Raw genomic sequence first — 12,194 nt, forward strand, 5'->3', positions numbered from 1 at the left:
ATCACAGTGCCATAACATGACAGTTTCTATAATTGTGGCTTTACAATTACAGTATATGATTTTCTCTACTGTTATATTACCTAATTTACTACTGACACTGTATTAGGATCACGGCAACTCTTAAAATCAAAATGGGTTAAGTGTCAGTCTGTTATTTATTTTCAGTAGCAAAGTAGTAAAAACCACAGTCTACAATGAAGTTGTTAAAGAGACAGTGTCTTTTTGGTAAATACATTTTGGGATAAGAGACACAAACTAACAGAAACTGTACCAGAGTTTCCTTTAAATCTGAGGTCACAGCAATGCCCTATTTGGAATTGAATCATATGTTACAAGACTCTTCAGCTGGCATTACACAGGCTAAACAATTTCCAAGTGTACATAGAACAGTATGAAGTGAACACCCTACCTTGACACACCTGGTTAGACCAGTGGTTATATCTATCTTCCTTTCACTGTTCCTCTCGTGAGGGGTTTGTTCAAGTTCACGAATATCAAAAGGCAGGATTTAGAATGTGAAGTGACTGCAAATAAAACTAAAAACCCAAGCTATTTTATGTATAGATATTGTCACTACAATTCAGAATCCCAATGATGATGAACCAAGGTTCTATTTATGAACGTCTGAAATGGACTTTTGTGTTACTGGGTAGGGGTGTAGTCAGAGAAGAAAAGGAAGAGAAGAAATTCTATATATTAGTACTACAATTAGATTTACTAACTCAAGATCCATAGACCTCCTTTCTTCCCCCCCAAATAAGCCAATAAAGTTTCCAAATAGCTCCTTTGGAAATACATTTAATATTGTTTCAGAAATAAGTCATTTATGAGTAAATGCAGAATCATTCAAACAGTACTTATTAGCACTGTACAGTCTTCAGAGTTAAATTTAAAAAAAAAAAAGTCCATGGAGAAGGACAGAATGAAGATGGAGGGAAAGTGAGATAATTATTGAAGTATAGTGGTGGACAAGGTTGGAAGGAAAATTAGGGCTCCAGCACGCATCACCTTATATGCCTTGCCAATTGAGTTGGAGCCTCTTTTCAGATTATGGTAAAGGCTTTTAAAGTTTTAGACTAGGATAATATTGAGATCAAACCTTTATTCTGTGGGTCACACATAGTTAGCAGTACTGTATTATAAGCGTTTTCTTCCCAACTCCAAGTCTAGCATTCCTTCCTTTATGATACATTACCTCCCCATGAATTAATTTTTATTTTAAATGTATACTAGCATGACTTGACACTTAATTTAAACAAAATGTAGGGAATTTCCTGGCGGTCCAGTGGTTAGAACTCCGTACTTTCACTGCCAAGGGTGCAGGTTTGGTCCCTGGTCGGGGAACTAAGGTCCCGCAAGCTGTGAGGCGCGGCCAAACGTTTAAAAAAAAAAAAAGTAAAACAAATATAGTAGGGGCTTCCCTGGTGGCGCAGTGGTTAAGAATCCGCCTGCCAATGCACGGGACATGGGTTCAAGCCCTGGTCCGGGAAGATCCCACATGCTGCGGAGCAACTAAGCCCATGCACCACAACTACTGAGCCTGTGCTCTAGAGCCCGCGTGCCACAACTACTGAAGCCCGCGTGCGTAGAACCCGTGCTCTGCAACAAGAGGAGCCACTGCAGTGAGAAGCCCGTGCACTGCAACGAAGAGTAGCCCCCACTCGCCGCAACTAGAGAAAGCCCATGTGCAGCAACGAAGACCCAGCGCAGCCAAAAATAAAATTTAAAAAAGAACATAAACAACCCAAAAAAACAAATTTAGTAAACAAAATGTAATCACTAACTGTATTTATAAGTCTGTTTGGGTTCTAATTGCCTAATAAATAACTATATTTAGGTAAAGGAATTATTCTTTAATGATGAAAACGTCATCTTACTAAACCTGACTGAGGAAAGCGTATCATTACTATTCCCTTCTGCCTTAATTTTCATTACAGAAAATCTTGGAAGGCTAGAAGATATGCTATTCCATAAAGTTATTCTTTATTGGGAACACTTATTTCAGAAGGGTGACTAAGACAGGGAGCTAATGTGATTTTATATCCCTAACTAGAGTTTATGCCATTTGTAGTTAACAAACACAAGCAGGAATTTACGCAAGTTATTCTGAGTATGAACTTTAAATTTGGTGTCCTTTATTCAAAATAGTTAATCTTCATATTTTACTGTGAGGACTGTGCATTTTTATATTTTAGTTTTTCTCCCTTTTGGTTTCTCTGTAATATATATATATATTTTAAACATCTTTATTGGAGTGTAATTGCTTTACAGTGGTGTGTTACTTTCTGCTTTATAACAAAGTGAATCAGGTATACATATATCCCCATATCTCCTCCCTCTTGCGTCCCCCTCCCACCCTCCCTATCCCACCCCTATATATACTCTCTGTAATATTTTTATTAATACTATATCCCCTTCCTCTTCTTGCAGTGTTTTATTTCACTCTTTAAGGTTCTCATGCATCTCTAACTTCTGTTTTTTTTTCACTGTCTTTTTCTTTTAAACTTGAATATCTTCTGTGGATCTAGTCTCAGTCTGCTCTTCTTTCTCTGCACTCTTAAGTGGCCTCTTCTGCTCTAATAGTCTTGCTGACTTCATTTATTACCTGTGCAGAGATGATCCCAGCTATCTCTCAAGTTTGAATCTCTATTTTAAGTTCTTGACCTTTGTTTCTAATTGCCTGTAAAAATGTTTACTTTTAGATTAACATATCCAAAATAAAATTCCTCTTATATCTACTTTTTATCTAGTTTTCATGATTCTGTTTATGGTACCACCACCCTCTCAGAGACACCCTCTTAGTGTGAGCATCATCATCTTTGGCTCTTATGTTCCTCATCTACTACATCCGATAAGTTGCCTCATCTTGTTCATTTTACCTTGGCAGTCTCTCCTGAATAATTCTTCTCTTTAATTTCCTTTGCACCCACTCTAGGACATGCCCCTCCTGCTCTCAACTGGACTACTACAGTAATCCCCTAACTGATTTCCCAGGCCTCTGTCTCTGTGTCAGTTAGTTTTTGCTGCATAATAAAGTACTTCAAAACTTAGTGGCTTAAAACAATGGCCATTTGATTTAGCTCAAAATTCTGAGAGTCAGCTGGGCAATTCTGGGATTGCTCAGCTGATCTAGAATGGCCTCACTCACATGTCTGGCAGTTGGCAGCCTGTTGGCTGGGGCACCTCATTTCTGCATGTAACCTTTTATCCTCCAGCAGGTTTTATCTCACTCTCATTCACATAGCAGTCTCAGAGTTCCAAGTGCAGCAAGAGTAGGCAAGCCCCAATACACAAGTGTTTTCCAAGTCTCTGCTTGGATCCCATTTGCTGCCATTCAAGCCTGTATTCAAGGATGGAGAAATAGACTGAGCCTCTTAATCAGAAAAACTGCAAAGTCACATTACAAAATGATAGGAAGAATTTGTAGCCATTTTTGCAACACATCACATTTCTTCCTCCGTTTTATCCTAAAACTCCTACTAATTTAATATTTTTACAATTCAGCTCTGATGGTTTTATCCTTCTGCTTAAAAGCTGTCAGTGGGGACTTACATGGTGGCACAGTGGTTAAGAATCGCCTGCCAATGCAGGGGACACTGGTTTGAGCCCTGGTCTAGGAAGATCCCACATGCCACGGAGCAGCTACGCCATGCGCCACAGCTACTGAGCCTGCACTCTAGAGCCCGTGAGCCACAACTGCTGAGCCTGCGTGTCACAACTACTGAAGCCCGCACGCCTGGAGTCCGTGCTCTGCAACAAGAGAAGCCACCGCATTGAGAAGCCCATGCACTGCAATGAAGAGTAGCCCCTGCGTACCACAACTACTGAAGCCCACGCGCCTGGAGTCTGTGCTCTGCAACAAGAGGAGCCACTGCAATGAGAAGCCCACGCACTGCAACAAAGAGTAGCCCCCACTCGCGGCAACTCGAGAAAAGCCCGCAGGCAGCAACAAAGACCCAATGCAGCCAAAAAAACCCCAAAACTGTCAGTGGCATTGTTGCCCCTGAATGAAGTATAAAAACAATAGCATAATTGCCTCAATTCGTCTTTCTAGCTTTATTTTTCTCTGTTCCCTTTTCTCAGACTAGTTTCTGGATTCGTCTATCTAGCTTTCAAGGGCCAGCTCATATGCTACCATTTTCATGAATTCTTCCAAGATTTTCCTCTCCACATTCCCATATTCACTTCTCTCTACCCCTTAAGTTGAAATGGTCTCCCCTTCTTCAGTTTTCTCATAGCTCTTCGCACCTTGCTTGTAGTTGTGATTTTTTTACCTTTTTGTAATTGTCTGTGTATGTGACTCACCTCCCTTACCAGACTGAGAACTTTTTAGGGGCTGGAACCAAGCTTCTTCCTTTTCAGAGCTACCCATGTGTTTTTTGGGTTTTTTAAATTTTTTTTTTTTATTTGGTTGCGCCAGGTCTTGGTTGCAGCACGGGGACTCCTTACTTGCAGCTGCAGAGCTCCTTAGTTGTGGCATGCAAACCCTTACTTAGTTGCGGCATGCATGTGGAATCTAATTCCCCGACCAGGGATAGAACCCAGGCACCCTGTATTGGGAGCACAGAGTCCTATCCACTGTGCCACCAGGGAAGTCCTGCCATGTGTATCATTTGGAACCCTGCCTTGCACATAGCCACCAAAATATCTGAATTAATTTTTGAATGATGAATATGTCTCAGAGTTATAATGTTATTTTTGAATGTCAGTTAATTTAAATTTTTTTCTTTCAGACCAGAAACTAGAGAGCAGTATCCAAATAAATTTATTCAACGAGATGACACTGAAAGATTTTACATTCTGAACACACTATTCAACCTACCAGGTAGACTCATTCTATGCTTATATATATTCTATGCTTATTCTATGCTTATATATACTGATGCTTTCCCTTCTTTCCATGATCGTTTGTCTTTGCGCAAGGACATAATGAAACAAATTTCATTATCTCACTTCTAGCTTATGAATATCTATTCTTCATTTTTCAGAAACCTACCTGTTGGCCTGCCTAGTAGATTTTTTTACTAATTGTTCCAGATATACCAGGTATGTATATACTATAATTTTCTTTTTTCAATTGATTTTTTTAAAAATTAATGTACAGGGTTTTAGAGAACTGGCCACTGCAGGTCTTTTCTGCTTTTCTGAAGTGAATTTAGTGCTAGTGAAAGATGCCACATTGCCAGCCTGAGAGATGGGACAGCACCAGCAGCTCCATGCAGGCTCTCACCTCCCACACGGCCCTCTCCTTGCCAGTGTGCTGCAGCCATGTTTGGAAGGGACCACTTCTGATTGGCTTCTCCTGGGAATGAAGACGGCCAGCAGAGGTGCTAATTGTGACAACTGAGTGGGAGGTTTGTGTGATGATTATCTGTCCAAGCAGAATTGCACTAAAACCCCCCAACTCATTTCACAGCAGCTGCCCAGGAGCCATTCAGGGATGGTAATTTAGTTTCATTCCCAGGCCCAGCAAGATTAATTGAGTAGTAAATACTGTTTATCCTCCCTGAAGTAAAATTTTGCTTAAGTCCTGAAAAAGTTATCCTTTCCTTTCTAGGGAGAATTGTAAGTTCAGCCGTATGTGCCAGAGTTTGCAAACTTCTTATCGTCTTTAGGCCTTATCCACTTCAAGGCACTAAACTGGTGGAGCACTAAGTCACTAAGATAAACAGAAAATAGACAATACCTTAGTACCTAGAGACAATGTCAGAAAAGTGAGGGTGGAGAGAACCTAAATTACCAATTTTAAATGTTTCTTTGATGGGAACCTGTTTCTTAAAAGTGATAAAGGACCTGATATTTTTGGAACTGGCCTTTTAGCTTCCATTCAGTGTATTCTTCTACCACTTTGTATCTGTTCACAGTTATTGTATTCCATTGAACACTGTAGTCATCTCTGGTGGTCAAAATGGGTTTTCATTAGGGAGTAATTATTTTCCAAATTAGCCACACGGCCTTTATTATGTGACAATGGAACCTTTGGGTCCCCTGGGCAATGTTTGATATTCATTTTATTTACCCTCTTTTGGATTCCCTGTCATGTTCTTTTTATCTTTCTGTAGCTGTGAAACAGGATTTAAAGATGGGGACCTCTTCATGTCTTACCGGAGTATGTTCCAGGATGTAAGAGATGCGGTTGACTGGGTTCATTACAAGGTACCTAGGAGCTGCTTCTTCACCTGCTCACTGCCTGGCATGTGTTTTTTATGGTCTGACATTAACTTTCCAAGTGCAAATAGAGCAGAATTGTTCATCTGTTAAAAAAAGGGTGGGGGGTAGGATTTGCCGCTGGTGATAGCTGTCTAGAATACTTCTGTCCTTGTCTTTGGCTGTCCTGCTTACAGAGGTAATGCCGGTCTTTCCTCAGTGGTGGTGCTTGGCTTCTAGATCTTATTTCAGTTTGCATTTCCCAAACTTACTGGAAGAGATTTTAGCATTAGGATTATACTTACCATATCCTTTCAGGATGATTATGGTCCATTTGTTTTTTCCAAATACCTCCCACTTGGCCAATAACATTAACTAAGTAATATTATGTTTACATTTATTATAAATTATGCTGAATAAAACATGAAATGCCTTTTGATTTCTAGTTTAAAATAAAAATAGTTTTATATTTTAAATACATTTTGGAGGTGGAGTTGCAGCACATCACATCTGCCACTTTATCCTGGCCTTGTTTAGTTTATCTACTTTTCTGGAAATACTTAAGAAATGCATTTAGGCTGACAGTAGTCACAGTTTTTATAATAAACTTAAAAATTGATTTTGTTCTCTTCTTGCTTCCTTTTTTCTTTCTCTAGGGTTCCCTTAAGGAAAAGACAGTTGAAAATCTTGAGAAGTATGTAGTCAAAGATGTAAGTAATAAAGGGAAAAATAGATCTGCATGATAGCTTCCTTTACCTATTAGGGAAATTAATAACAAGCTTATTTATAATGAAGTTGACAAGAGAAGATATTTCTCTGTCGTGGCAGTTTAACACACTCCGAGTATAATCACCAAGAGTTTTCAGCCAGAGCATGTGTTTTAGTTTTTCTTGTTTGTTATTAGGCAAGAAGACCCAGTATTTCATTTGTCCTTTTAGCTCTAATTACAATAACAGCAGCTAGAGTGGTTACTTTGCGCACATCACTGTGCTAAGTGATTACATTCTTTATCCCATTTAATCTTCCATATAACTGTGAGTTAGTTACTGTTACCTCTGCTTTATAGATGAAGAAACTGGGGACTTAAATAACTTGCCCAAGTTCATACAGTGAATAAGTAGTAAAGCCAAAGTCACACCTAAATGTATCCTGAATCATAACCACAGCGGTAGATCATCTAAAAAATGTACATATGGGGCTTCCCTGGCGGCACAGTGGTTGAGAGTCCGCCTGCCGATGCAGGGGATGCGGGTTTGTGCCCCGGTCCGGGAAGATCCCACATGCTGCGGAGCGGCTGGGCCGGTGAGCCATGGCTGCTGAGCCTGCGCATCTGGAGCCTGTGTTCCGCAACGGGAGAGGCCACAGCAGTGAGAGGCCCGTGTACTGCAAAAAAAACCCAAAAAAACAAAAAAAAACCCACCATATGTGTGACTATTATTTAAATTGTCTTTAACCTATAAACAGGGAATAATGAGATAATGAGGAAAGCTTTAAAATACTTCAAGTGACATTAGTGGAAAACCTAATAAATTTTTTAAATATCTGTAGTTTAGTTAAAAGCATTGTGCCAATGTTAATTTCTTAGTTTTGATCATTATGCTGGGGTTAAGATGTTAATATTAAGGGAAGCTGGATAAAGAATATATAGAAACCCTCTGTACTATTTTCACAACTTTTCTGTAAGTCGGAAATTATTTCAAAATAAAAAGTACACACAGACACACACAGCACTGAGATGAGATACTTCTTCCTTTTCTTACAGAGTAAAAGTAGAATGCAATTATTTTCTCAAAGTTCTTTGGTAAAGATTTCTTATTGTTTTCATTCTTTGTACCTCCTATTTCCCGTCCACTCCCACTCCCATGATTGTTGTTTCAAGAAAGAACACTGAGGGGTTCAGGAGGATTTAAGTGAAGGAAGCTATTTACTGTGAGAGAAGGAAAGGCTGTTTTTCTTGTCACATCAGGAGTTAGAATTTCCTCATGTATCTGCAGGTGGGTCTGGACATTTCTAGGTTGCTTCATGACACATCATGTCACTTCTGCAAGGTATTTCATAAAATAAAAGTATATACAGTGAAGCCATATCTAATACTCTCCATAGAGTATTTAGCTGATGATGTTTAAAAATCAGCTTCTCCTCATCTCTCACACACTTAATTCACTTACTTTTAGAGATTACAAGGTAATTTAAACTCTTTCCTGAGGCAGACATAATGAGGAAGTTAGAGATATGTTTTTAATAGGCATATAATCATTTATATATTTTATATATAAATCTATTATATATACACCATGTATACACTACATACATGATACTTAACTCATGCATAGTGACAATGTGGTCTTCTAAATGCAAAATTCTGAAACCAACCAACCAACCAACCAACCATCCCTCCCTTAAAGGGCATCCCCTATTCCTATTTCAGTGGACAAAAGTCCAGTGTCTAACTACTCCACAGTGTAAATGAATATATACAGATGGTCCCCAACTTAAGATTTTTTGACTTTACGATGGTGTGAAAACAGTACACATTCAGTAGAAACTGTATGTGGAATTTTGAATTTTGATCTTTTCCCAGGCTAGTGATATGCCCTATGATACTCTCGTGATGCTGGGCAGCAGCAGTGAGCTACAGCTCCCAGTCAGCCATGCGATCACGGGGGTAGACAACTGGTAACATCCGTTCTACTTTTCACTTTCAGTACAGTATTCAGTAAATTACATGAGATATTCAACCACTTTATTATAAAATAGGCTTTGTGTTCGATGATTTTGCCCAACTGTAGGCCAGTGTATGTTCTCAGCACGTTTAAGGTAGGCTTGGCTAGCTGTCATGTTTGGTGTATTATCGGGACATAACCCCAACATAAGTGGAGGAATATCTGTGTGTTTTAGTGTTTCGCTCATCATCATCATTATATTTCAGGGAAAACTGCCTTTGCTTCTAAGCCGGATGAAGGAAGTAGGGAAAGTATTTCTTGCCACCAACAGTGACTATAAATACACAGATGTAAGTGCTTAATATTCATATTTGTTTATTTATACAAAGGAATTATTTTGGACTAAAGAACTGCGACTATAATGAGGAAGATAGTTTACTAAGTGAGGGTATTTTATTGCCATTTCATTTTGAAAGCAGAATGAAAAAAGCAAAAATATATAGCATACATCAGAGTGGTTCTCAAATTTTTCTAAATATTTCTTTTGACTATTTTCTCTCATTACAATTGGCTACTTGAAGGTTTTCTCTTAGGGGTTATTTAAAACATTTGCGCTGATTAAAATGTCTTCGTTGTCTCTTTGTGCTTCATTTCTAAAACTTGAGAAGTTACACCCTTTATTATTGCACATGTGTACATATGTGCCCTCCCTGCTGTTGGGAGCCAGACAGAAATAGATGGTGCTAAGGTGTTTTGACTCTTAGCCATCAAAATGTACTACCTCTTAACTTAAAAAAATTTTTTGCCATGATTAAAGCATATAGAAAAGATGATTTAACTCCTTATCATGTTACTTTTGCTAAGACAGTTACAAGTTCCCAGTACTAGCAGGAAGCTCAGCACTCCCCAATCCTCTTTATGTAAAATGTTGATTTAGAAATTTGGTGATTTGGAGTAAGCAAGTAAGTTGGCTTGGTTGGTCTAGGAACAGTAGTAAGAGGGCCAAGGTATATTATTTCCATGTGAGTCATTAGTTATCTCTACACCCTTATCTCAGATACCCTTTACCTCCAAATACGTGTTCCAGTCCTCTAGGAGAACTGGATAGGAATATATGGATGTGAATCTGTACAAAAAAATCTAGAAGTCTGTGTTCTACTGAGAATGTCAGAAGCTTGCGTTTGTTTGCTATGATGAAGCATTCATTTCTGGCTTCTTCCACTGCCACGATTTCATAAACTTTAGAGGGAACAAGAATGTGATGAATCTTGTATTGAAAAAGACATGTCTTATGAAAAGCTTGTGTGTGATTTACTTAGGTGTCATATATCTCTCGCAGAAGTAGTATATGGACCTTATGTTGGATTTTTTTTTTTCCAGAAAATTATGACTTACCTGTTTGATTTCCCACATGGCCCCAAGGTACTCTATGTAACTTAACAGACTGTTGCTTTAGTAACAATGAATGCATTTAATATCCTGGAATGTTGAGGGTAAGGAATCGGTCAGGAGCCATCCAGAAATCTTCATTAATATTAGAAGTAATGGGCTTCCCTGGTGGCACAGTGGTTAAGAATCCGCCTGCCAATGCAGGGGACACAGGTTTGAGCCCTGGTCCGGGAAGATCCCACATGCCGAGGAGCAGCTAAGCCTGTACGCCACAACTACTGAGCCTGCGCTCTAGAGCCCGTGTGCCACAACTACTGAAGCCCGCGCGCCTAGAGCCCATGCTCCGCAACAAGAGAAGCCACGGCAATGAGAAGCCCGTGCACCACAGCGAAGAGTAGCCCCCTCTTCCCGCAACTAGAGAAAGCCTGTGCACAGCACCGAAGACCCAGTGCAGCCAAAAATAAATAAATATTTTTTTTAAAAAGGTAGTAATGCCAGGAGTTAGTGTAATTTCAAGTTGCTAGCAGTTTGAAAACTTAGTAGACAGAAATAAGAGAGATTCATGTGGTATTTAGTAGGATGAGATCAGAATAATTTTTTTTAAATTTTTATTTATTTATTTATTTATGGCTGTGTTGGGTCTTCATTTCTGTGCGAGGGCTTTCTCTAGTTGGGGCAAGTGGGGGCCACTCTTCATCGTGGTGTGCAGGCCTCTCACTATCGCAGCCTCTCGTTGCAGAGCACAGGCTCCAGACACGCAGGCTCAGTGATTGTGGCTCACGGGCCTAGTTGCTCCGCGGCATGTGGGATCTTCCCGGACCAGGGCTCGAATCCGTGTCCCCTGCATTGGCAGGCAGATTCTCAACCACTGCGCCACCAGGGAAGCCCCAGAATAATTTTATGTCCAAGAAATTCTATACAGAATTGTTACATTTGTGTGGCAAATAAAGGAATTTTCAGGTTGAAGAAGATAATGTAATTAAAAGAAACAGAGAAAATGTATATATTCTTGCCAACGTCTAGATTCTGCTGTTAGTTATTGCTGAGTTCTGTGCCAAAAGAACAGCTAACCTTGATGTTTAGCAGAGAAGTCTTCATTCCTGTAGTATGGCCATATTTAGATTTAAGGAATACTCATTGCGATTTAGTCACTAGGCTTCTTTGAATAAATGTCATAACTGTTTTGAGATCACCTAAAAGCAGAGTAATGCAGTGCTCTTTGGCTTGACCTTAAAAGGTTAATGCTATGGTTCCAGTTCAGGATGGAAGTAATGTTAATGGGCATCCCTTCTACATTAGTGCTGATTAGCCTGCCATATAAGCCAAAGACCAGTGTGTACCTGGAACCATCATTCTGAGAACGTAACTGATGAAATCTGCTAATAATAGTTCCACATCAGTTGTATACTTCAGTTCTGATGCTAATCTGCCTCTTTCTTAATCTGTCTCGTACATATTTGTTTTGCAACTCTCCTTAGCCCCTTTGAGCCTCTTATAGCCCATTTTTAGAGTGTGAGCACTTTCTTTCATACATTATATTGCTTGAAATAAATTGATAAGTAGGTGAAACGATTTAAAATATAGTGGTTAGAGTCATTATTTATATTTTTACTTGGCCTGCTTCCAAAAGGATGTGGCTTATAATAAGCCACAATATGTTTTTAATAGTGGGATTTTCTGGTTATACTTAGTATTTCTACATTCCTTTCGTCTGATTGAGATGAAACATGAGTGCTTTAAGGTTAGGAGTGATGTTTCGGCTTTTGCTGTTTCTCCCTTATCAGCCTGGGAGCTCCCACCGACCATGGCAGTCCTACTTTGACCTCATCTTGGTGGACGCACGGAAACCACTCTTTTTTGGAGAAGGCACAGTACTGCGTCAGGTGGATACTGTAAGTTGAGAGGAAGGTGTATCTGTGAGCAATTACCCTTAATGTTTCTCCTTTCCCCACTCCTACTCTCCCTACGGAAACAGGTATTTTTAACTTATTAGCC

The 12,194-nt window shown here is 39.5% G+C and overlaps 1 protein-coding gene across 2 annotated transcripts in view; it reads left to right on the plus strand.

Annotated features, from left to right (window-relative positions):
- The window catches only part of NT5C2 (5'-nucleotidase, cytosolic II), a 77,301-nt gene that overhangs the window by 59,823 nt on the left and 5,284 nt on the right, over positions 1-12,194 (plus strand). For both annotated transcript variants that reach the window (XM_082854455.1, XM_082854456.1), the window contains exons 5-11: positions 4,734-4,825; positions 4,989-5,046; positions 6,063-6,156; positions 6,804-6,857; positions 9,077-9,160; positions 10,191-10,232; positions 11,984-12,091. In XM_082854455.1, coding sequence (XP_082710581.1) covers positions 4,734-4,825; positions 4,989-5,046; positions 6,063-6,156; positions 6,804-6,857; positions 9,077-9,160; positions 10,191-10,232; positions 11,984-12,091 — 532 coding nt within the window. The remainder of the gene's footprint in view (positions 1-4,733; positions 4,826-4,988; positions 5,047-6,062; positions 6,157-6,803; positions 6,858-9,076; positions 9,161-10,190; positions 10,233-11,983; positions 12,092-12,194) is intronic.

Source organism: Leucopleurus acutus, assembly GCF_964270905.1.
Source record: "Leucopleurus acutus genome assembly, chromosome: 14".
Classification (NCBI taxonomy): Eukaryota; Metazoa; Chordata; class Mammalia; order Artiodactyla; family Delphinidae; genus Leucopleurus; species Leucopleurus acutus.